At 48.6% G+C, this 26298-nt stretch overlaps 1 protein-coding gene and 1 pseudogene across 2 annotated transcripts; both read right to left on the reverse strand.

Moving 5' to 3' along the window:
* Positions 1-26298, reverse strand: part of LOC116418817 — a 188167-nt pseudogene that overhangs the window by 92766 nt on the left and 69103 nt on the right.
* LOC113223680 (extracellular sulfatase Sulf-2-like) lies at positions 1350-25570 on the reverse strand. 2 transcript variants are annotated; one of them, XM_026453062.2, is made up of 3 exons: positions 25247-25570; positions 5157-5396; positions 1350-1527 (listed from the first exon to the last, which is right to left on the reverse strand). In XM_026453062.2, the coding sequence occupies exons 1-3, from the start codon at positions 25269-25271 to the stop codon at positions 1460-1462; spliced, it is 333 nt and encodes a 110-aa protein (XP_026308847.1). In that variant the 5' UTR covers positions 25272-25570; the 3' UTR covers positions 1350-1459. The 2 variants fall into 2 exon arrangements, with proteins under 2 accessions (XP_026308847.1, XP_026308848.1); XM_026453063.2 differs by lacking the exon at positions 1350-1527 and adding an exon at positions 3068-3621 and having other exon boundaries at positions 25247-25569.

Genomic DNA, 26298 nt, shown 5'->3' on the forward strand with positions numbered 1-26298 from the left:
TGAAGCCAGCTGCAGTCGGGGTTCCTGTCCGTTAGATCTAAAGGCAATCTATTGCCATGAGCATCACACATCTTCAAGAGCAAACAGGGCAGCCAGGAAGTGCATTCCCTTGCTCAAGCAGAGCTCACACATCAACATCACCTCCTCAGAATCGAGGGGGACAGAGCTACAGTAGAATTGCTGGAGTGGAAGGAGATGCCCATTATCAGTTTTGCCAGAAACTGGCAAACTGCTCTTCAAAGTGGAGGGAACAATTTGCCATCATACTGCTAAGTGGATGTGATTTCCTGTTTTCCTACATTCTCACCAACATGTGGTGCGATGGGGTCTCTTCGTATTTACCGTGGTCATGGCTGGGATGTGACAATGCACTGTTGGCTGCGTTTGCATTTTGCTGATTACCAGAGAGGCTTAACACATGCTGCCACATTTTGATCCGTGAGCGAAACTTACTGTGACATTAATCAGAACATTGGCCTGAGGTGGGCTGTGTGATTGTGCAAATCGTCGTCATTGCTAAATTTTTTTTTATTATTGTTTTTTAAAAATTGAGATGGGATCTCACTGTTTTGCCCAACCTAGTCTCGAACTCCTGGCCTCAGGTGATCCTTCCACCTTGGCTTCCCAAAGTGCTGGGATTACAGGTGCGATCCACTGCACCCAACCATCATTGCTAAATTTCCCAAGTGCCTACCATGACCCTGTACCAGACACTGTTCTAATATATTTCATCTTCACAAAACTCCATGAGTTAAGTGACATTATTAACTGTGGTTGAGGTGGCCAAGACGCAGAGGCTAAATAACTTGTCCAAGTTCATGCAGCCAGAAAGCAGCAGAGACTGGATTCGAACCCAGGCAAAGCTAATGCCCTCAACCACTCTGCAGAGAGCTGGGAGATGTCTCATTCTGGGAACGCTGCACAACTTTGACTTGTGTGTATATAAGTGATCACAGGCAGGGCAACGGCACTTCAACTGCTGAACTGTGTTAAAGGATGACTATAAAACCTTTGTAGAAACTGAGGATGTGGCTGGGCACAGTGGCTCACACCTGTAATCCTAGCACTTTGGGAGGCTGAGGAGGGTGGATTGCTTGAGGTCAGGAGTTCGAGACCAGCCTGGCCGACATGGTAAAACTCCATCTCTATTAAAAATACAAAAAATTAGCTGGGTGTGGTGGCGTGCACTTGTAATCCTAGTTACTGGGGAGGCTGAGGCAGGAGAATCGCTTGAACTCAGGAGGTGCAGGTTGCAGTGAGCTGAGATTGTGCCACTGCACTCCAGCCTGGACAACAGAGTGAGACCCTGTCTCAAAAACAAACAAACAAACAAACAAACAAACCTGAGGATGAAATTGATCCTTCCAAGGGTATTCATATCTGAGATCCAATCCCCCAAGTTGTAAGAAGCCATACAGAGAAATATTCATGAACAAATTGATATTTATCCTGCTTAAACTTAGCTTCTCTCATTTTGTCCTTTTTTCAATCTCCATTGCAAACATGGGGCCATGCAAAGCAAGATCACTGCAAAATGAAATTGCAAATCTTTTAAAAGATGCAGGGTTTGTGAAATTAATTAAGATGACGCTGGAAGATAGTTCAAAAAACACAGGCAAATCCACTGACGAATAATTACCTGGTCTATAAAGATACTACATGAAGGAGAAGAGACTATTGAGAAGGATGATGAAGTATGAGATGCACTTCACAGGGGAAGATTCAGATGTCAAAGAATTAGGAGAGTCCCTTGAAAAAACTGATCAAATCTCAAATACTTTTGCAAAAATGTCCCTGGTGAAGTAAAGGATATCATCTTGTGCCATCCATTTAAATTTGTGAAACACATTATATTCCTCCCTACATTTCATCAATTCACTTGATTAAAGAATCAACTCATTAGTTACAGCTAGAGCCCAATCTTTGTTAAATATCATTAGATACAACCTAACAGAGGGCCGCGTGTGTTGGCTCATGCATGTAATCCCAGCACTTCGGGAAGCCCAGGCAAGTGGATCACTTGAGGCCAGGAGTTTAAGACCGGGAGTTTTGGCCAACATGGCAAAACCCCATCTCTATAAAAAATACAAAAATCAGTCAGGTGTGGTGGCAGGCGTCTGTAATCCCAGCTATTCAGGAGGCTGATCCTGGATCGCTTGAATCCAGGAGGCGGAAGCTGCAGTGAGCTGAGATTGTGCCAGTGCACTCCAGCCTGGGTGACAGAGCAAGACTCTGTCTTAAAAAAAGAAAAAAAGAGACGTAACATAACAGAGTTATTCTTGAAATATCATAGTTTCATTTCTAGATCAAATACCTTACTAAGTACATTAAAAGCACTATTTATTATGAAATGTGGGTCCACTTAAGTAGCATTTTTCTGGGGTCAGTCTTCCTTAGTTTGGGCTGATCTCCTCTATTCAAACGACTATCTCAAACACAAATGGCTAATAACCGTTAGGGTGGCCTAGACTTTACTTGCCCTTCAGTATCCATTTGCTTCTTCTCCCACAGTAAAATAATTTTCATCTGGGTAAATGTCTAGAATAAGACTACATTTCGCAGGCCCCCTCGCAGCCATGCATGGCCATGTGACTTGTTTCTCACCAATGGGAAATAAGGAGAAAGGGAGTCTGAGTCTCTGACCACTTCATAGATCAGGGTCACCAGAACTTGGAATTTTATTTGACATTCCCGGTCTCTCTGACACACACGGCCAAACTTAAATCCAACTGAACTAACTTTGCCAGGTGGCCACATGAACACAGGGTTTAATATGGCTGAAGACTCAGCAGGAACAATTTATTTTTGGTCCCTGAGGGATTAAAAATTTACAATATATTCTAATATGTATGTACAAATCAATCTAAAAGGAAAAAAATAATCTAGAAGGTTTTGAAGTCGTTATAGATTTTTGTCATTTTTCTTAGTCAACACTGATCAGTATGACATATCATACAGTTGGATCTTTAAAATATTTCCACTTTAAACAACAACCTAATATAAAACTCAAACCTGAGCTTCCTAGCTGCCAAGGCAAAGAGGGAAAGTATACAGGGTGTGTGGCTCTTATTATTTAATAACCAGGAGTACACCAGTTCATCAGACTAAACAGGTGTTTTCAGGTTCCTGAGTTCTGAAAGTAAGGCTGGAATGGGATTCCTTGTACAGAGTGGCATTCTAAACATAATGAATAAAATTCTCAGTGCCAGTTTTACAAACATATAAATGTTCTCTGTGTCTGGCTCTTTACACTTGACATTATGCTCCCAGTCTTCATGAGGGTATAATAATGAAGCATAGTTGAATAAAAGCACTTCTTTAGGGAGACAGCTTTTTGGTGACTTCCGTACATTCAAGGACAAGTTTGGGAAATCCACTTTAGAGAATGTGTATTCTTCAGATAGTTTGTTTTCTCATGTTGTCTCTAAGATTTTGGAACACTAGCCTTAAGCTCCCACCCTTGGCCCTCAGAATGTCACAGAATATGTGAGCTTCCTTTCAGTCTGATGAATACGATTTCCACGCCCCCTCTGAGTTCCCATGATCTTGCATTCCATTTTGATTATGCCACAAACACCTCACCTCTGGGCAGGTCTCTTTTTTGGGCCGCAGTGGCCCTGGCTGTGAAATGAGGGGGATTGATGAGAACAGGGTTAGGGTCTTTACTGATCTTCCAGCATCCAAAACGAAAGGTTTCTTTATAGACCTTTCACCCAGAGGTTGTGAAAACAGAGTCTGTGAGCCACACACTCACCCCTCAGACATATTTTTTTTTGGCCTCCAGTATACATTAAACAAAAAGTAAGTTGTGCCGCATATTTTAAAATAATATTTTCAGTGAAATATTCAGACTTTAAAACATTTCAAGGTTGTCACTCTTGAGTGCATGGCTGTACTTGCTGGACCCAAGTTGCAGGTGCATCTTTAATAAGGGCCCACTGCTCTGCTGCGGGCCTGCCTCTCCTGCTTCTGCTAGCAATATCCAGGCCCTCCAACCATCTAGGGTGGTGGCCATGGTAACCTCTGACACATGTGGCTTTCTGCAGAGGCTCAGGGGAACCAACAGGTGGTTGATTCTGCACAATGGCACGCATGATATACAGGAACAAGGTATAGGAACAAGGCCTTCCTAGTTCTCAGCAGAACATACTTTCTAGGTGATTCTGGCTGTGGGATGAGGCTGTAAGAAGACACACCTTACTGGCTTGCTCCCCACCCCAAAGCATCCCTGCCAGCCCACAATGTGTATCTGAGAGGTGGCTGCCCAGCCTCGAGGGCTGCAGGTTCAGGGCTGTGAACAGGGCTGAAGGAGGCGTCCATCCTTCCCTGGTGGCACTCCCACCCAAACAAACCCCTTGTCACTTGGATGCAACTTCCTGGGGTTGCAACATCTGAACCACAGTATCTGATTTCACAACTGCCGCAGCTTCTTACCCAAGGTGGAGAGTATTTATTTTTAATTAAAGCAAGTTAAATTAATTGAGTCTGGAGGGTTTTGCAATAGAGCTTGTGGTAAGTAACTATACTGTAATTGCATCTCTACCTCAGACAACCAGCCTGGCAGGTGAGCCTTCAGAGCCCACCAAAGACCTCCTGCAGGATAAGCAAACAGGAACCAGGTCACCCTCCACCGAGGACAACACTTACCGGGTGAGTGTGGACAGTTAACCACCACGTCAGCTTCTGCACCACCTTGGTTACCGCCATGTAGAGAGCGACCACACAGCCCCATATCTGTTCCCCTCCATGAATTCCCATCCCCCACCCCCATGTTTTGGAACCTTCTTCCAAGCTGATGGTTTGAAGTCAACACAACAGTCCCTGATGTGCTTAATAATAATTAACAGAGGATGCAAACTCATGCACGGGCACCTTGTGGCCTCTCTGCACTATAATTCATATTTTGAAAAGACTCACTTTTTTGGGAGGGGGATCTCAAATTCCTTTGACAAGGTCACTTTGCATCACTACTGTAGGCAAATACATCTGTATTTCTCTAATACACACAGAAATAAATGCACAACTCTGAAATTATAAGAGTTGCTCTAGGGGCTATCCAGAATCATCTCGGGTACCGCAGTGGCGCACAGACCACACCCAGGGATGCCCGCCCCGGCTGTCACTCCCTTCCTGCACCCAACCCCGTCCCTGCTCACCTGTCCGGTAGCCGGTGCTATTGAGGTACACGGCGAAGGTGCGGCTCTCATGCTGCGCCTGCCAGGAGGGCGAGGAGCAGTTCTCGTTGTTGGTGTAGGTGTTGTGGTTATGGACGTACTTGCCGGTGAGGATGGAGGAGCGCGAGGGGCAGCACATAGGCGTGGTCACGAAGGCGTTGATGAAGTGCGCCCCGCCCTGCTCCATGATGCGCCGGGTCTTGTTCATCACCTGCATGGAACCTGCAAGGTGAAGGTGGAAGTGAGGCGCAGGGCAGGAGACCTGGGGGGCACCGGCACTGGGGGGACTCTCACTGCGGCATCCCTAGGTCTGGAGTGGGCACATTCTGCAGACCTATGGGGCAGATGGGGCAGGGGCCACTGCTGCATGGTGGGACCGTCCGGCACCATCAGGGAGGACCCTGGATCCTGAGTCTGCCTGGACACTCCTGCGGTCCAGGTCTGGAGTCTGGAGGATTTTGCAATGGTGCTGGAGGTGTGTGACTGTAAGTGCCTGTACTGTCACTGTCCTGTACTGTAATTGCATCTCTGCCTGCAGGGCAGTTAAAAACCTGTTTACAAATGACCTGAGACTGGAATCAAACTGTTTTACAAATTTTAAACAGAACATTGTTTTTGTTTTGTTTTTTCTTTCGGAAACCAACCACCATGTAAATTGAGGGAAGATTATACTTTGTTTTCTTTGGAACCTTCCCAAGAATTGTTTGCTCTTATTGAAATCTGGTCATGCCAACCTGGTGGCAAACCTTCTCCCTGACTATTCCCTGGCTGGGGTGCCCTGCCATCAGCCACAAACCCTGCTGGCCTCTTGTCCACATGTTTCTTTGAGCCTGGAACCCATCAACCCTCACCCCAAATTCAACCCATTGGCCTAGTACCCCTCTCGTAAGGAGCCTCTGGCACCACCCTGGCTGCTGGGGCTTGAGAGCTCTGAGCACTCTTGCAGCGTGTGTCCTGAGTACTGATCACACCCCAGGCTTTGAGGTTTCGGTCATGCCTGCTCTTCTTTGTTTTCTTTTCTTTCTTTCTTTTTTTTTTGGGGGGGGGACAGTGTCTTGCTCTGTTGCCCAGGCTGGAGTGAAGCGGTATGATCTCAGCTCACTGCAATCTCTGCTTCTCAGATTCAAGAGATTCTCCTGCCTCAGCCTCCCAAGTAGCCCCCACACCCGGCTAATTTCTGTATTTTTAGTAGAGACAAGGTTTTGCCATGTTGGCCAGGCTGGTCTTGAACTCCTGACCTCAAGTGACCTGCCTGCCTCTGCCTCCCAAAGTGCTGGGATTACAGTCATGAACCACCTTGTCTGGCCATGCCTGCTCTTGTTTCTCAACCAAGCTGTAAGCAGAGCAAGACACTTAGGAAGAAAGGAAAGAAGGAAGCAAATGAACGTGTGTGGGAGCCCTACTGTGTGCAGGCCACGGTCCCAGGAGGGCAAAGGCCGTGTGCTCCACTCACTGCTGAATCCTCAGCACTGCTGCCGTGTGACACACAGTGGGTACTGAACATAGGTGTGACAAGTGCATGCTCAATTGTATGCTTTGGTTGGTGCCTAGACCTTTAGTGATTTGATGGAAACATTCCATGGAAATCCTCTCTTTTCCTTCTACGGCCATCCCTGGATTTTCCCCTTTTCCTTGCAGTTCTTAAGGTGTGCAGCAGGTTGAATGGTGCCCCCATCCCCTAAAGATAAGACCATGTCCTAATTTCTGGAGGCTGTGAACATGGCTATATTTGGAAAGAGGGTGATATGGTTTGGCTGTGTCCCCACCCAAATCTCATCTTGAATTGTGGCTCCCATAATTCCCACGTGTTGTGAGAGGGATCCGATGGGAGACAACTGAATCATGGGGGTGGTTTTCCCCATACTGTTCTCTTGGTAGTGAATAAGTCTCACGAGATCTGATGGTTTTATAAAGGTTTTCCCTTCTGCTTGGTTCTCATTCTCTCTTGCTTGCCACCATGTAAGATGTGCTTTTCACCTTCTGCCATGATCCTGAGGCCTCCCCAGTCACATGGAACTGAGTCCATGAAACCTCTTTTTCTTTCTAAATTACCCAGTCTCAGGTATGTTTTTATCAGCAGCATGAAGACAGACTAATACAGGGGGTCTTTGCAGATGTAATTAAATTGAGGATACTGAGGTGAGATTTGTTCTGGATTCCCTGGGTGGGCCCTAAATCCAGAGACAGGTGTCCACATAGGACACAAAGTGGAGAAGACGCACAGGCACAGAGGGGAAGGCCACATTCAAAGGGAAGCAGAGACTGGAGGGATGCACATACGAGCTATGGAACAAGGAACTCCTAGGGTCCCAGGGCTGGAAGAGGCAACGAAGGGCTCTCCCCTAGAGCCTTCTGAGGAAGCACAGCCATGCTAACACTTTGATTTCGGACTTCCGGCCTCCAGAACTGTTGAGAGAATACATTTGTTGTTTTAAGCCACTCAGTTTGTGATCTGTTAGGACAGCAGTGGGAAACCAAAACAGGGTCTACCAGGCATGTGAAGGCTGTGATCCCACTCACCTAGCAACCCCCTAGAGAACTGAAAACAAGCATCAGACCCACCACAGTCTCCTGGGGATCTGGGGAGGGCCCTCTGCTCACCAATCAGCTGCTTCTACTTTCAATTTTTACCACCAATCAAGGCACCAAGGTCTCGCCCTTGAGGTCCCAGGATTGCACATTGGCCGCCCTCCCACCTCCTGGTCTCTGCCTCAGCCATACCCCCAGCCTGGGATGCTCCCACTCCTCCAGTCACAGGGCTACCTCTGTCTCCTTCAAGGTATTGATCAGACACCACCTTCTTGGAGAGGCCCTTCCCTGGCCTGTATTGAAACTGCCTCCCCCAACCCATAGCACTCTCCACTCTGCTTCCCCACTCCGTGTCTCTCCACAGCAGTTACTGTCCTCAAACGCAAGTCATTTTGATTTCACTTATTTGTGTGTTGCTGCCTTCACCAGAGCACTCCACAAGGGCAGGGACTCAGCCTACTTTGTTCACTGCCTAGCACAGTGCCTGGCACATCATGTGCTCAACAGACACCAGCTACAATAACACATCAAATACTATCTTACACTCTTGGCTTTTCATATCTCAGGAGTCCAAACCAGTTAATGTCCACAGATCTGTGTGTTGGTGTCTTGTAGAGTGGATTTTAAAAATTTGACATTAATAGCATCACACAGAATATCTGCTCTCCAGTTTGCCACACTCCCCTGCACTCCCTACAGTCTTATGCCACCTGCACCCACTCTCGTTACCTGTCCGACCCCTGAACACTTGGGTGTTGCAACCTTCTGGTATATCTAGGGAACTGAGAGCGCTCCAACTTATTCCTGGGGAAGAGGGCAGTCTTCTATGCCGACAAGAATCATTATAATTAATAGTGGCGACTATCACTGGCGGAATTCTTATGGCAGGGCTGAAGACACTCATCACTTAATTCTGCCAATGGCCCATTTTACAGAAGAGGGAACTGAACCTGGGAGCTGAATGACTGGCTAAGGCTGCACAGCTGGGCAGGCAGCGAAGACTCAAACCCAGTAGAGGCAGGGTGTTGAGTTTCACATTCAGAAAACATTGCTGTCACACGGGAGGTGGTAACAGTGTCCTGAGGAAGTACAGAGAGGTCCCCATGCTCTTGGTTCCCCCTTGGCTTCAGTTAAGCTCAGAATGGTCCCTTGGTGACCCAGAAGGGGGCCACCTAGTGGTGACTTCATCAGGCACACCAGTGGTGGGGCGGCACAGAGTCGCATCACCAAACACCAGGGACACTGGTGGTGTGAAAGGCCGCTTGGAGCGCTAGGCAGGGGGTGGCATTGCCTTAGGTTAATTGCGTGGCTTGGTTTCCTTCTATTTAGGGCAAGTAACCTCAGCTTTTCCTTAGGGTAGTGGAAATCCTTCGTTTAAAAACAACAATTACAGCCAATTTTTAAAAAGTAAATAATAGTACAAGTGGCACACAGATATATGATGAAAATTGTGAGGGAATGATTAGAATTTGGCAATCACTGGCTTGGTACAACTGGGACCTGACTTCCCTTGATATGTGGCTTGGTACAACCCTGACATCCGTTGATGTCATCTGGCTATTAGACCTTGAGTGCTACACCCACAGCCGAGCCCTGATGTCACCATCCCTCCAGCTCCTCCCAAAGCCAGTCCCCTTTCCTCTGGGTACTCGGGCAATCATCTTGGCTACAATTCCTCCCATCTTTCAGTTCCCACATCCAATCTATCAGCAAAGCCTGTTTCTCTCTTCAATGTAAGCATCCACGGTCGGACCCTTGCCACCTCCCCTGTGGGCCAGGCGATCATCCTCTCTCCCTGAAATCAGGCCAATTGCTTCCTGATTGGACTCCAGTCACTCATTCCCCATGGTGCAGCCAGAGTCTCCTCTCCTGACACTCTCCGGGGCTCCTGCTCACTCAGAGGAGCCCAAGTCCTTCAGCCCATCCACAGAGAGTGGTGGGACCCAATTCCCTTCCTCCCTAACCCCATCCCCCTCTCTGCCCACTCTCTGCAGCCACAGGTGCCTCCCCTCTGTCTGCAGACTGACAGGCGTGCTCCCAACCCAGAGCCTTCGCCCTACTGTTCCTTCTGCCTGGAACACCTCTCCCCCAGAGCCCTGCAGTGGCGCCCTCACCCCCTTCTTGTCTTTAGAGTTCCTTTCTCCGTGGAGCCTTCCCTGGCCCCCGATATTTTTTAACTGCCTTCCTTGCCTGACATTTTCAACCCTGCACTCATCATCTAACACACGATATACTTTTATGTATTTCTCTACTGATCCCGTCTGCTGTCCCCTGTGACTTCTGATGGCTCCACAGCTCTAGCCCCAAAACTTAGAACAGTGCCTGGCATGCAGCGGGTGCTCATAAATGTTTCTTAAATGCATGAGTCCAGGGCACCCCAAGTGGAATCAATCCTTTGCTCCCTGGTCCCAAACGCTAAGGAGAAAGGACGAAGCAGCTGGTAGTGACGGCTCAGCCTCTCTCGGTCTCCAGAGCCTGCAGCAAGGACAGACGCTGGCCACCCACCCGACTGGTCAGACCCTTCTGGCACGAAACCCAGGGCAGGCCATCACCTGATGAAATCACCTGCAGTCCACAGCCCCCAGTGCTGCCTTGGCAAACAGTGAACAGCCTCCAGAGGCATTTCTTGTTTTTAATGGGCTCAGATCCAGGGTCCTGAAATGCTTAAATCTCCTTCCTCTTCATTCCAGAGGAAGCGAGCTGTGGGGTGCTCCTGGCCGGCACTCACCCTTCCCCAATCAGCTGGCGGAGGAGCGCTGTGTCAATCCACAAGTAAAGGACAACAGTGCCCCGGAATGACAGCAGCATCTGTGCATGGGCAGTGTTATGTGCTAAGCCTCCCCTCGGGGACAGTAACCTGCTTTATTAAAACTGCCATAGCGACGAGGCTGTGTAAACCCACATCTCTAACACACAAAAAATATGATCTCATCCCCTTGCCCAGCCCCGGCCCTAATGCAGAAGGACAGCTCCGATGGGAGGAAGGACCTGAACGACACGGCCACACAGAAATGAAAAGGCCAGTTTTCAAGCTTTTCAATGCAGCCGGGCCAGCCAACCTCAACTTCTTCCGTCCAACATAAACCTGGGGACATGCAGACAAAAACAGCCCCGGTTTCTTTCCATGACCAAGCTTTCCCACTACACCAGGCAGAGGGTGAGGTCACTCTGACACCTCTGTGACTCCGATGGGCTGGAGAGGCCTCACCCCCACCTCCATCAGTTGGGATTTAAATTTGGGGGCCCAAACCACCCAATTGCCAGAATGTGGTTTCTCCCATGACACTCCTGAACTGCTTCCCCATTCAGGGTGGCTTTTTGGGGGCCTCTCTGTGTACCACTGTGCTATCATTTCTTTGATATTTTTAATTAACGTGATTTAAGAAAAAACCCTTTAATCTCAATCCAAGTTAACTACATTGAGTTAGAGAATTAAGGTGCAAGTTATATATATATATTTATTTTTTGATGCACCATCCAATAAGTCCATCAGTGATAAAATCAATGTCTTGTTGACCTGCCACAGATGATGACGTTGCCAGTGTCATAGGAAATGCTGAATGAATTTGCTCTTCTAAAGGTCTAAGTCAGAGCAAACACTATGGGGACTTATCAAGGTGCCAGGGAGTTTCAGGATTTAAAACATGACCCCGGCCGCCCCCCCCCCTTTTTTTTTTGGCGATTCCTGAGGTTTAGGTGGCTCATATCAGCTGGGAGCAGGGGCACCCCGCACCCTTCCTAGACAAATCCCTGCAGCCCCCAACTTGGGTGATTTTGATGTATAACTAATGAGATGATGCCTTCCTATGACTAGTTTCTTAAAATTATAGACATATCATTAGAGTCTGTGATGGCAGGGCCTCCTAGGGAAAGCAGCGGAAGGAAGAATGGGGCAGGGAGAAAAAGGCAGAGTCAGTAAACTCAGGACATCGACTTAAATTCATTCTAATCACTGGTTTCTCTGTCTGGACTATTGCAGTAGGCTCCTAAGCTGTTCTTCTATTCTCCGTTTGGTGCCCAGAGGCCTTTGTTTCTTTTGAGATAGGGTCTCACTCTGCTGCCCAGGCTGGAGTGCAGTAGTGTGATCACAGCTCACTGCAGCCTCGACCTCCCCAGGGTCAGGCGATCCTCCCACCTCCACCTCCCGAGTAGCTGGAACTACAGGTACACACTACCACACTCAGCTAATTTTTGTATTTTTTGTAGAGATGGGGCTTTGACACGTTGCGTGGGCTGGTCTTGAACTCCTGGGCTCAAGTGATCCTCCTGCCTTGGCCTCCCAAAGTGTTGGGATAACAGGAATGAGCCACCGTGCCTGCCTGGTGGCAAAGTAAAAGGACTCCTTTTAAAATAGTCAGGGAGATCATCATATTCATTTGCTCTTTGTCTTCCAGTGACCGCCTGCCTCACTCAGGGTAAAAACCAAAGTCCTCCCTCTGTTCTACAAGGTCCTCAGTGATCTGGACACTCACTCGCCCCAACTACAACTCCTACCACTCTCTCTCTCTCTCTCTCAAGCTTCCTCCGCTCCAGTCATGTTGAGCTCCTTGCTGACATTATAGACATATCAATGTCTGAGTTGAGACATATCAATGTCTGATGTCCTGAGTTTACTGACTCTGCCTTTTTCTCCCTGCCCCATTCTTCCTTCCGCTGCTTTCCCTAGGAGGCCCTGCCATCACAGACTCTAATGATATGTCTATAATCTCTCTCTCTCAAGCTCCTCCGCTCCAGTCATGTTGAGCTCCTTGCTGTTCCTTGAACACACCAAGCATGCTCCTCCCTCAGGACCTTCGCACCTGCCACTCCTCAGCCCAGACTAAGTCCCTCATTGCCTTCAGGTCTCTGCAAATATCGCCTTCCCAGCAAGGCTTTCTCTGGACTGTGCTGATTAGAATCATGCCATCCCCTTCCTTCTTGCCTTTTGCTGCTCTTCCTGGTGCTTCTGTGTGAGTAAATGAAGAGTAAACATTCTTACGGGACACGCAGGCTACAGACGGTGCCTTTGGGGTGAGTGGTGTACGTGGTGGGTGGGGAGTCAAGGGCTATCTCTGCTTTGCATTACTTAGATATTTTAAAGCTTTGCTGGTGTAATCTTATTGATTGATTATTTTGAGACAGAGTCTCCCTCTGTCTTCCAGGCTGGAGTGCAGTGGCGCGATCTTGGCTCACTGCAACCTCCACCTCCTGGGTTCAAGCGATTCTCCTGCCTCAGCCTCCCAAGCAGCTGGGATTACAGGCAAGTACCACCACGCCTGGCTATTTTGTCTTGTTTTGTTTTGTAGTTTTAGTAGAGACAGGGTTACACCATGTTGATCAGGCTGGGCTTGAACTCCTGAATAAATAAAAAATAAATAAAATAAATGCAGCAAGAGGGCCACAGGTTTCTAGAACAATGGGAGAGTGCAGGATTTGGCACCCAGCATTCTTGCACCGGCCTGTGTGCTACCCCTATGTGAAACGGGTCCTGGGATTTAGGGGAAAAGGGCACACAGTGGTCTTTCTACAGATGACCGAGAAACATAGGACACTCTCTGTTGTGGCTACATATCACCAGCTACACTCTACCTGGGGCCAGTCTGCTCCCAGGGGCCCGCAAGCTGTGCATTCTTTCCTTGAGGAGAGGGACCTTGAGGTCCACCTGGCACGGGGCAGGCTGAGGATGAAGGGGGCACCACACACCCCTCTCCAGGCCACATCCTTCTCCTGATTGCTCTCTTACCTGTTTTGTTTTGTAGTTGAAATGGTTCCACTGCTACAAATGAATGTGTGTCTATAACGCACACACAAACACAGGCACGTACACACTTCGGTCCTAGACTGAATCACCAGGCCCTTTTTGATCTGTAGACTTTGGATGCCAAAGAGCAATGACTTGAGAGACCAAGAATGAGGTGTGAACTGCCTTAAATCACTGACTTTCTTTGAGCCTCAGCTTCCCTGTCTGTATAAACACAGCTCATAGATAACTTTAGGTATAAGGTTTGACTATGAAATTCTAGGATAGATTATAGAACCTATCGCTATGTCACTATAACCAGTAGGATGAAAAGGATTTTCAGTCAGAAGGCCTGATTCCAAATCTTGATTTTTGCCACTTCCTATTAACCAGGTACCTTGTGCAAACGATTTAGCCACCCTGTACCTCAGGTTCCCCATCTGCAAAGCAGGGAAAATAACAATGCCTCCTTCTCAGGGTTGTTCTGAGTTTTGAGAAAAGAAACACCATATATATATATATATGGTTTTCAGTTCAATGCTTGACATACAGAAAGCACTTAATGCATGTCAGATTTATTTATGTATTTGAGACAGAGTTTCTCTCGTCACCCAGGCTGGAGTGCAATGGCATGATTTTGGTTCACTGCAACCTCTGCCTCCTGGGTTCAAGTGATTTTCCTGCCTCAGCTTCCCGAGTAGCTGGGATTACAGGCTCCCACCACCATGCCTGTCTAATTTTTTGTATCTTTAGTAGAGACAGTGTTTCACCATGTTAACCAGGCTGTTCTTGAACTCCTGGCCTTAAGTGATCCACCTGTCTGGGCCTCCCAAAGTGCTGGGATTACAGGAGTGAGCCACCGCACCTGGCCGCACGTCAGCTTTTCCACAAGTATCGTCTCACACGGAGTTAAAAAATGGAGTCCCTCTAGACTAAATTTTATCTGCATGTGTGTTTGATTTAGGTCTGCCCAAAAGGAAAGGATGTTACAAATTGAATGGCCTTTTTCTTAAATTGTGAGATTTCACATCAATTCAGCTTTCTGGCTTTGCTTGAAAAATGCAAAGATCTGGCTTTGATGGGCCCACAGTGGGCTGGACCCGAGTAGCGAAGGCCCACTTGAGAAGGTCCTCCTCTGGTCTTCCACGGCCCCTACCATATCTACTTCCTCCTTGCCAGCACCTCCCTGGCCCGGTGGGCATGCAGTTTGCAACCCTTAGCTGATTCAATTCCAAGTGAAGGGAGCAGCTAAATAAATCTGCAAAGGTAATAGTCTACTGGGGCCCAGAGACCTGCAGAGAACAGGCATTCAGTGGGGAGGCTTCCCGAGAGGCTGCGGGGTCAGGTACAGGTTGGAACAGAGCCTTGACCTGGACAGGTAGGGGATGAAGAGGGCTATAAGGTCGAGCCACAGGTGGGGAAGAACCTGTGTCCTGCACTGTCCTCTGGCTACTGGTGTCCACCTAACAGGCTAGAATTCATTCAGCAGCCCTCTCCTGGCCCTCAAGTGTCCCTGGAATGTCTGCAATGCTGTAGGATCAGCTTGTGCGCTCCCTACCATGCCCAAGACAACACGTGCGAAAGGGCTGCAGCAGGCTGGGCCCCTCAGATCTGACCAACTGCCCCAGAATAGCTCTGTCTCTAGCAAAGGGGAGAGAAAGGCCTGGGGCACAAACAGCAGAAATCGGCAGCCACACTTGGGCAAGGGAATCTCTTGTTTTTCACCTAGTAATGTGTTCACTGCTGCCGGTGGCAACTCTTGCTGTGCCTGTAACTCAATCCAGAATAATTACACTGGATTCCGGGGACCTGTTTCTCAGAGGATGTTGTTCTTCTTTTGATGGTGCAAAGGTGAGCCATTCCCGACTCTTGGACATTACAAAATAAAGTCAAATGTTACTGCTGGTTTCAGCTACAAAAAGCCAAGCCTCCAAATCGGTTCCTAAACCCAAAATCAATTAAGCAGATGTTAAAGAGGCAGGACTGAGATTCTATTAATAAGCATCGAGTTGTCAGAGAGACCATGCAGTTAATTTTTTCTCCATTGCTTTCTGCTGCCTCTGGTTGTAGAAGTTCCTGGGAGAAAATTCTGCTATGGTAATTGTCAACCACAGCAGGGAGGTGGCAGAGCACACGTGGGAAAGGGCAGGGCTTGGGTGTAATTGACGGGGCTCTGCAATGATTGGTCATTTCCTCTCGGAGAAGCTCCACCCAGAAATATTCCTCTAACTGGAAACGCTACAATCACCATCCCTGGGAGGGATATTTATTCAGTGGGGCAGGGCTTCCAGGGAGTTTGCCCCACTTTTCAGAAGGGGCTATGCAGAGCTGCCGCCCAGCCACAGGCCTGGTGGGTGATGTTTGCAAAGCAGCTTAATGTCCACCCTTCCCCACCTCTCCTAATCTGTTCCTCCTGCCCCCGCCTTCCCATCTCTGTAAATGGCACCACCATCTGCCCAACGGCTCAGCCAAAAACCTAGGAGTCATCCCCGATTCCTCTTCCCTCACCCGCCCACTCACGATCCATCAAGCAAACCCTGCCGACCTTCCAAGCAGTGCCGGAATCCACCTACCTCTCTCTCTCTACAGCGCCCCATCCCGCTCTGTGCCACCAGCATCTCCCACCTGGACCACTGCAACCACCACCCGATCTCCCTGCTTCCGCTCTTGTCCCTGGGCCACCCTCTTCACCCACAGCTGGGGTGTACCTCTGAGAACATGCATGCGTAGCGGATCAGCTCAGAACATTCTGGGGTCCTTCCATCGGGCCTGCAATCAAATCCAGACCCTGCTGCACAGCCTGCTGGGGACCACCGGGTCTCCCCTGTGTGCTCTCTGCCCCCTTCCCCATCCTCCTCCCCTTCATTCCCAGGTCCTGCTGCCCTCCTCCAGGGTCCTGGCAAACCTGTTCCTGCCACAGGGCTCTTGCATGTGCCGTGCTTCTGCCTCGGGTTTCCATGTGAACATCTAAACAACTCTTCATGACGCAGGTCTCCCCGGTGTTCGGCCACACAGCCACACCTCCCACTGCTGGAGGAGCTGTCCTTGCTGGGACACTTGCTCCTGATCTCCGGTGTGGCTGAGACCCTCAGTTGCTCACCAGTATCTCTTTCCCCTTCTTCCTCTGATCAGGCCCTGACTTTATTTTCAATGCACCCATCTAGGAGACATTTCCCAGATTCCCTTATGGCCAAAGATGTGCCAGGAGCCTGCCTGTGGCCTTCCAGCCCTGCTCTCTGTCCAGTTCTCCACCCCAGGGCGCTGGCCTGGAGGTGCTGGTTCAACAAGCCCCTTCACTCTCTGGGCTCTGGGTTGGATTTGACTGACAAGGGCCCCTGGCAGGAGAATAGCGAAAGAAGAAAGTGAGGTTGGCAGATAGATTCCTCCACCTTCCTCTCCGTGGTGCCAACAGAGGGTGACAGCTCTTGTGAGGTGACCCTCTGTGTCTCTGGGTTCCAGTAACCTCTTGTCCCACTGATGCTAATTAGCCTGGGGCACTGCATTAGCCCTAGTGGTTTCCTCGCACTTGCACACACTTTAGCAAAAAACACTTAAACCGCCTTTGAATGATTCACATTTGCATGTGCTTTATAATTCTTGCTGAGATCAAGTGGCCAAGTAAATAAGATCTGTTTGTGTTGCATGTGACTTCTGAAGTGGGTTCTTTTTTCTTTAACCTGCCCTTCTGCCTGTGCTTCCTTTTTCTTGCTGCCTAGAATGTGGCTGTGACAGCTGGAGCTCCAGCAGCTGTTCTAACCACAAGGTGACTTTGCAAATGGAAGCTATGCAGTAAGTATGACGGAACAGAAAGGCAGAGGAGGAGCTTGGGCCCCTGATAACCTTGAAGCCACCAAGCCAGTCCTAGACTGCCTACCTCCAGACATCTGTATAACTCTGTCTTGTTTAAGCCGTGTTATTTTATGTTTGCTTTTACATGCAGCCAAATCTAATCCTGATACACTTAACTTCCAGAACTCAAGTGACCTCCCAAATGTTGCTGAATTGAAAAAAAAATCATCTAACAGGAATGTGCTTGGCAAGCTGAACACCAGTGTGGGTCCAAATGAGCCTCTCTTCTTTCTGAGATAACCTGCATCCACATGTTTTTCCTCCTCTAGTGATCAGTGGCAGGAAGGCCAGGAGGTGGGATCTCAGAGAAGCTGAGCTGGAAGTTAGCACTGATCTGGTGTCTGGAATCTGGGCATGCTGTCCTGGGCTTCCAGCCATTTGGCCCCTACAGAGAGTACTTGAGCCTGCAATTTGGAATTGATCTCCTGGATATCAGTCTGTGGCACAGGGTGTGGTTTCCTTGTGTTCACAGATGGAAAGTGGAAAACAGGAGGCCCGCCAGACCTCTGCTACGCCTTTCTTTCAAAAGCCTGCCTCTCCCACTGGACAGCTCTCCAGGCTGGATCCCTGCAACTTTCAGGATCTGGAAGAGTCTCAGATTCAGCGAAGCACAAATAAACACACAGTTTGCATACGATCCCCACCCTCCCCTACTCTAAGCCCACCCAGGCCTGGGCCTCTCTCAACGTCTGACTGATGTGGCTGCCTATTGGACAGTTCCTGTTGGCTTTTCACAGGCACCTGCAACTTTCCAGGTCCAGAACTGAGCTTTCTTTACTTATTGATTGGTTTATTGATTTATTGATTGAAACACAGTCTCATTCTGTTGCCAGGCTGGAGTGTAGTGGTGCAATCTCAGCTCACTGCAACCTCTGCCTCCCAAGTTCAAGAAAATCTCCTGCCTCAGCCTCCCAAGTAGCTGGGACTACAGGCGCGTGCCACCACGCCCCACTAATTTTTGTATTTTTAGTAGAGATGGGGTTTCACTATGTTGGCCAGGATGGTCTCGATCTCCTGACTTTGTGATCCGCACATCTCGTCCTCCCAAAGTGCTGGGATCACAGGCTTGAGCCACCATACCCGGCCCAGAGCTTCTAACCATGGCTTTCCCCATCTGTATACACAGAAAATCCATTCTCATGGTTTTTCAGGCCACAACCTTGGAGTCATTCTCAACTCTCCTTTCCCATCCCACATCAGTTCCATCAGCAGCACTTGTATCAGCTCTACCTTTGAAATATGACCAGCACTTACTAGTTTCCTCATTCTGGTCTGAGCTGCCATCATCTCATGCCTGGACCATTGCAACAGACTCCTCACTGGGCTCATCTCACAATCTCACATGTGGACTGTTGCAGTAGACTCCTTACTGGACACCCTGCTCTCATTATACCTATTCAGTCTACTCTTCTAGAGGCATCCTTGGAAGACACAAATCAGGTGGTGTTCCTCCTCTGCTCAATGTCCTCTATTGGTGTCCATCTCACTCAGAAAGCCAAAATCCTCCTCCCATTCAAAGGCTCATGCCCTGCATGGTCCATCCAACCACCAACTCCCCATTACCACTCACTCTTCCTGCTGTCCTTGTGCCCACTGCTCTGGCCTCTTTGCTGCTCTGAGCCTGCTGGCACAGTATCTGCCTCAGGGCCTTTGCACACACTGTTCCCTATGTCTGGAGTGCTCTTCCTCAGGGAACCCCCTTGACTGGTTTCCTTACCTTCTTTGCTCAGATTTCCCCTTCCGAATGAGACTACCCTATAGAAAATCCCAGCGATTCTTTTCTCCACCTTTCTCCTGGTTGATCGCCCCTCCTAGCTTCCCCTCCTGGCTTTACTCTCCTCCTCACTTTGTGCTCTCTTGTGTACTATAGATTCGATGTGTCTTGTTAACTCTTACATTAGAATATAAGCTCTGTTTAGTTTGTTTGCTGTTGGATCACCTTTGGCACACAGTAGGTGCTCAGGAAACACCTGCTGAATGAATGAGTCTGGTTCACAGTTTGAGCAGCTGCTTCAGAGAGCGCCACGTGAGGGTGTCACAAGCATCTCTCTAAATGGATTGCACACCAGCTACCTGCCTTCTTCTGGTGCCAGCTTCTGAATTTTCCTTTAGGGAACTTGCTCTATCCCAATCCCAGTCCTCGTGGTTCAAGTGGGGTTGGCTCCAGTCCTGGCTCCAGGAACATGCACATGACTCCATCCGGCCAACCATTGTGTTCCATTCCCCTGAATCTGGTTGACCAGAAGTCCCAGACAGTGTCAGACCAAAAAGACTCAATTTGAGCACTGTCTTCTAGGTGAGAGCAGCTCTCTTTCCACAGGGATGGTTTGCACCTGTATGGTGTTCATGTGGGTCTAGCAATGCCAGGAATGCTGCCTGGAGAGCTGGCCTGAGAGTGAAGCCAACTTGGAGGAAAGCTGAGATCAGGGAGAGATGGAGGGACAGAGGCCATCCAGAGACAGAGCTGCTGGATCCAACCGCACCTGCAGCTTAGTGTATACTTGGACTTACTTATATGAGTCCAAGAAAGTCCCCTTTTTGTTTCCTCAATGCTGCTTGAGTTGGGTTTACATCACTCGTAACTGAGAGAATCTAGGCTGACAGAGAGTGGTTGTGACACACACATTTTTAACATCCAGTAGAACGCTGGTTCCCCTGGTACTTTTGCAGGCCCCAAAACCACCACTCAGTTGCTTTTTGCAAGCCATGATGGTGCAACTCTGTTCATCGGCAGAGGCAGTAACAGCAGAAGAACCCATGGCAAACTTGATTGACAATTGCCACTCAAATTATGGGATATGTTGCCATGCCAGGCTCACATACCTGGCAGAGTGGGCACCGGCTTACCTGCATGAGTGTGGGCAGCACTCACCCCACTGTCAGCCGGAGGAGACTCTAAAGTAATGTTGCTGTTCAGTGCCATGAGACACTTAGATTTTAATGTCATTTTGATGTGTAAAGCTTGCTATAGACAAACAACACTGTGGCATTGGCCCAGGGTGCTCTAACAGACGATGGCTTTAACAACCCAAGTGAGAGCAAACTGTCACACATACGACAGGTGCCAGGTATTCAGTCCTCACAAGAATGCCAGGGAGACAGATCATCTCCACTTTATAGATGAGTAAACTGAGGCACAGAGAGGGCGAGTCTTTCCCAAGGGCACACAGTCAATGGCAGAGTGAGGATTTGAACCCAGTGGCTAATGAGACAGCTCTTACCCTTGCAGCTTTGCTCAGAGTATTCTCTTTTAAAGATGTTCTGAAAGGCTGGGGGCAGCAGCTCACACCTGTAATCCCAGCACTTTGGGAGGCCGATGGGGGCGGATTGCTTGAGCTCAGGAGTTTGCAACAACCAGCCTGAGCAACATGGCAAAAGCCCATCTCTAAAAAAAAAAAACAAAAAAACTCCCAAAATTAGCTGGGTGTGATGGTGTGCACCTGTAGTCCCAGCTACTTCAGGGGCTGAGGTAAGAGGATTGCTTAAGCTCAGGAGGTTGAGGTTGCAGTAAGCAGTGATCACGCCACTGCATTCCAGCTTGGGTGACAGAGCGAAACCTTGTCTCAAAAAATATAAACAAACAAATAAAGATGTTCTGAAAGGCAAAGACTTCTTTTGAAATGCAAACATCAGGCCAGGCATGGTAGCTCACACCTGTGATCCCAGCATTTTGGGAGGCCAAGACGGTGGATTGCCTGATGCCAGGAGTTCGAGGCCAATCTGGCCAACATGGCAAAACCCCATCTCTACTAAAAATACAAAAATTAGCTGGGCATGGTAGCAGGCACCTGTAATTCTAGCTACCTGGGAGGCTGAGACAGGAGAATCACGTGAACCCAGGAGGCAGAGGTTGCAGTGAGCCAAGATCGCACCACTGTACTCCAGCCTGGGTGACAGAGTGAGACTCTGTCTCAAAAAGAAATGCAAACACTGCATGTAGTCTCGCGGGGCACACTTCAAATCTGACCATCTGAGGGGCCCCTAAAAGGCAACCATCTTTGCCTGGTGTGAACACTTAGGAAAATGAGCACTAGGGAATCCACCCCGATATTCTGGGGTTTGGAGTCTGGCTGGAGTCTTAACCCTCTGACACAAAAGCCACCACCAAGTGGTGCCCATGTAAGTGGGGCTCTCACATCAAAAGCTTGAGAAAGTTCTTCTCTTTTCTAGTCTCTATCCTGCTGATCAGGTCAAGAAGAAAGTCTGGCAGGTGCTACTTCACCTTTAATGCTGCTTCTGAAACTACCCATCACCCTCATTATAGCAGAGCCACACCGGCTTTGTGGGAGGCCGCATCTTGCTGACATTTAAAAACGCTACTTGGTTTTCACTGTGTTTGGTTTTGCAGTGATCTTTTACCGAAAGCAATGTGTATTGTTTTTTTCCTTTACAGTCAGAATTTGGAGGTTTCTTTTAAAATAATATTTAAGCGTCAAAAATAAGTCCAGTTAAAGAAATTCTCAAGTCATACATCAGAACTGGGATGCTGCAAAAATTCTCTTGCTCCAGGCCAGAACCATGTCTTAATCCTCTTGGTGTCTCAGAGCCTGTTGGAGCCCCAGAGGCACCCCAGAGGTTTAGATCAAATTAAACCAGTAAACCCTGGCAGAGCCCAAAGATTCTACAGCCTCCCTGAACAAAGGACGTCTGCAAATGAGACCTTCACCTGCACGTGCTTCCCTCTTACTCTTTTGGAGTGGAAGGCCAGCAGAAGTCCGCTGGTCTCTGAGGGTCACCGAGACACAGGGATGTCCCCAACTACTTTGAACATGTAATGATAATTTAGGCCACTTACAAACTTGTATGGCCCTGGAAGCAGTTCCCCTGGGCATTTGACAATTTCAAAAGACAGCTCAGGGAGTCAAATGCGTGCAGGGAAAGGAAAATCAAATATACGTGGTACAGTTCTGACCCCCCAACCTCGCAATTAGGAAACAGAACAAGTCCCTCATGTTGTGTATCTGGCACCAGTCCTCCCAACCGGACCCTAATGAGGATGGACGTCAGTTCTCTGTCCTGGGACTAGAAAGAATCCTGGAATTATCTCAGTTGGGAAGTCTCCAGTCCAGAGGGCTGTCAGAACTGCTGCACGGATGAGCAGAAAATAGCAAATGATAAATTTTTTAGGACCACCCACTGCATGCCAGTTGTAGCAGACTGTGAGATAATGTATTGGGCTTTTTTGGGACATGTATTATTGATCTGGGTCTGTCTAGTGGTTATAAAAAGCCTATCATGCTCCTCCCACAACCACCTTCCCATCCCTCACCTCCTGAAGGAGGCTCAGTCTCCTTCAAAACCCAGTGCTGCTGGTAGAAGAGGTCTGACTTGTTTGCAGAGGGCAAGACTTGTAGGCCCTGATCTATGCTGTGTAATGCTGTTGAGCAAGAGCTGACACAGGCCACTGAACACCAGGGGCTCTAAACCCACGGCATCCACCTCCTGGAATTTATCCTTCAGAAGCACTCCCTTGCCTGTGCAAAGATGCCTGTTAAAATTTCCAGCAACAATATCTGTAACAGTGAAAAACTAACAAACGCACACACTACCAATCTGAAAACAACTCAATATCCACCCCAGGAACCTGACTAAACAGAGCAGTGGCTAAGATCACGTGTTCTGGGTTCAAATCTTGTTTTTCTCTGAGATGGGGTTTTGTTCTATTGCCCAGGCTAGAGAAGGGGTGTGACCTAGGCTCACTGCAGCCTTGACCTCTTGAGCTCAAGTGATCCCTCCAACCTCAGCCTCCCACTAGCTGATACTACAGGTGTGTGCCACCATCCTTGGCTGATTTTTATATTTTTTGTTAAGACGGGGTCTTACTATGTTGCCCAGGCTGGTCTCGAACTCCTGGCCTCAAGTGATCCTACCTCCTCAGGCTCGCAAAGTGCTGGGATGTGAGCCACTGCACTCAGCTCAAATCATGTTTAATCACATTCCAGCTGTGCAAACTTGGACAAGTGGCTTCTCTCTGCCTCAGTTTTTCCATCTGTCAAACGGAGAGAAGAAATCTCTATATTTTAAGTCAGCCACGGCTTTCTTTGTTCTCCTCTCTCCTGTGTCTACTTCATACCCGTGGCTCCTTTCGTTGTATGTGCATAGACTGTTGGTTTCCTTATATCTGCATATGCAGTTTGTTTCTTTTTATCTGGATACACTTGGTTTTATTCAAAAGTCACAGGCAAAATTCAGTGAGATTCAGACATGAGGCTTAGCTGGATCATGTTGCAAAAATGTGTTGTTCCTAAGAGTGGGTATTCAATCACTCACCTGTTGATTTGGGCCCCAAACTAGGAGTTGCCCTTGAAATGTCTCTTTTCCTTAACCCGCATACCTAACCCATTGATCAGTTTATTTCCCAAACATACCTCAGGTGGGACCGCCCAGATCTGAGCTTCCATCATCACTGCCCTATCACGACATTGGCCTCTGAATGGGTGTCTCGTTTCTGCCCTTACCCCTGCAATTTAATTTCATCAAAAGAGCTGGGGGGGATCCTGTTGGAACCTTAGTGAGGTCATGGCCTTCCTCTTCTTAAGGCCCCCTCATCCACGTCTATTTTACTAAGAATCAAACTCAAAGCCTCCACCATGGCCACAAGGCCTGGTGTGACCGGGGCCAAGTCGGCTCCTCAGCCTCATCTCTCTCCATCATGGCCCCACTCCCTCCACTCCAGCTCCTTGGCACTTTTTGTTTTTCGGCTCCAAACCACTGAGCTCATTTCTATCTCAGTATCTTTGAATTTCCTGTTCTCCCCACCTGGAATGAGCCTCCCCCAATTCTCTGGCTCCTGACACAGTGCACTGACTGGAACAAATGCGTAATAAACATCTGCTGGATGAACGAACGAATGTGCAGTTCATCGGAAATTTCATCGGAAATTCTAGGCATGACTACAACCAAAACAGTGTAGGGGCTACACAATGTCAGATCAAGAAGCTCTGAGGTCCAGGTGCTGCCTGCCAGACCTCTCTGCAAAATTCTGCAAGAAACAAAACACACCTTTCTGGCCACAGTCTGCAGACTCCCCATAGTTATCAAATGTTCCTCATTCTAAATGCCGCCAGGAGATAGGTATCCTATGTGTCATATAGTCAATAAAAGCTCTGGGCTCTGACTGCTTCCTGGCTACAAATTCTTCTTGCACTGAGAAGCTCCCGGAGGAAAAAATCTATACTTGTGATCATTAATACAAAGCACTGCAAGGAACAACTTGGTTTTATGTAAATTACCTTTTCCTGGTAGCTAAAAGACAAATTCAGGTTGTCAAGGTTAACCTAGTCAACCTTTATATTTGTTGCCACCAACAATGTGCTGTTATCCTTTGAGAGTGGATGGAGGCTGAGGGACCACCTTTCATGGGATCAATGATTGGCAGTCTTTGCCACAACCCACAAGAGCCTCCAAAATCTGGTTCCAGGCTCATATCTTTTTTTTTTTTTTTTTTTTTTGAGACAGCGTCTCACTCTGTCACCCAGGCTGGAGTGTAGTGCTGTGATCTCCACTCACCACAACCTCTTTCTCCCGGACTTCTAGAGATTCTTGTGCCTCAGTCTCCTCAGTAGCTGGGGTTACAGGTGTGCGCCACCATGCCTGGCTCATTTCTGTAGTTTTAGTAAGGACGGGGTTTCACCACGTTGGCCAGGCTGGTCTCAAACTCCTGACTTCCGGTGATCCACCCGCCTCGGCCTCCCAAAGTGCTGGGATTACAGGTGTGAACCACTGCGCCCAGCGTGTTCTCTTTAACTCTTTGGAGAAATCCAGGAATGGTTTTGCAACAGGAGTAGGGTAGAGATCCCTAACCTTGAGGACCCAGTTGTGACCCCAAACACGTGTGGGTGCTATGTCTTAGTTTCAACGTACTCAAAAATGACCACTACGAATCAACACCACCGCCTCGCCTCAGAAGCCTCAGCCTAACCCAGGGATCCTGCACCAAGGGGCCAAGGTGCCACCCTGGGGCCCTGAGGCTTACCCAGCTCCGCATCCTGGTCGTCCATCAGTACTAGGATGATGTTGGGGCAGATGTTCCTGCGGTCCCTCTGAAACCTGCCTTTCAGGCGGTGGTGCTACAGGAAGGCTGAGCTTCCACCCGGCAGGGAGAACACTGTTGCGGACAGCAAGCACAGCATGAGGCTTGGGGGTCCCATCTTCTTTTTTGGCTGATCTGGTGCTTCTTTTGGGATGCAGGAGTCTGAAGCTGCGTCTGTGGTTTTGTTTCTTTTCCCTCATCCCTCTTTACTCACAAATCTAGAGGAGGAGGAAGAATCAGGTCAATATTTATGTCAAGGCTGCCGGCTGCTCATTCTTGCATAATGATTTGTACGGTGGCTGGCATGAACAATGGGAGTTTCTCTGAACGGGGGTGGCTATGGCAGAGTGAAAACTCAACTCCGCTGAAGTTAGCAAAGTCTTTACAATTTGCTTGGTCAACAAATGAGCAGAAAAGCCTTCTGTGGCCACTTCTGCAGAAACAATTTCTTCCCTATATCCAGTGAACCTCTGATGTGTTGGTGGCAGCCCAAGACCCGAGTCAGATAATAGCCGTCTCTGAATAATCCACCCAATTCCACCACCAAATCGTCCCCAGGGAGAGGAACAGCAGCGGGCTGGTCTCAGGGAGTGAATGTTTGCGTCCTCTTGTAGCTGCCCACACCGTGGGGTACAGAGGTGAGGGAGATGAAGTTGCAGCTCCCCGTCAGCGGGGGATTCAATCAGGGGTTTAAACGAAAGCCTGGAGCTGGACGTTTTGGGCTGGACAACTGGCATGTTTGAGTGCCAGATCTTCCACTCACTGGCTCAGCTTTTCCATGAGCAAGCCTGTTTGGAACCTCGGTTTCCCCATGAATAAAATGGGTAGACAGGGCCATTGTAAGATCTCAGTCTGCTGGGGATGCGCCTGAAAGGCCCTTGTTAAGGGATCTTGTAATTGGGCAAAAAAGTATTCCTATTAGTTTTTCGTTTTGTTTTTTCCCCAGTTTTGCTCTTGTCGCTCAGGCTGGAGTGCAATGGCGCAATCTCGGCTCA

This window comes from Piliocolobus tephrosceles, chromosome 5 (assembly GCF_002776525.5).
Source record: "Piliocolobus tephrosceles isolate RC106 chromosome 5, ASM277652v3, whole genome shotgun sequence".
NCBI classification, from domain to species: domain Eukaryota; kingdom Metazoa; phylum Chordata; class Mammalia; order Primates; family Cercopithecidae; genus Piliocolobus; species Piliocolobus tephrosceles.

Coding starts and splice junctions, on each gene's coding strand:
- LOC113223680 (XM_026453062.2), bottom strand. CDS start 25,271: ATGGACGACCAGGATGCGGAGCTGG. Junction 5,397..25,246: donor CGACCAGGATGCGGAGCTGG/GTAAGCCTCAGG, acceptor TTCACCTTGCAG/GTTCCATGCAGGTGATGAAC. Junction 1,528..5,156: donor TAGCACCGGCTACCGGACAG/GTGAGCAGGGAC, acceptor TTCATTTTGCAG/TGATCTTGCTTTGCATGGCC.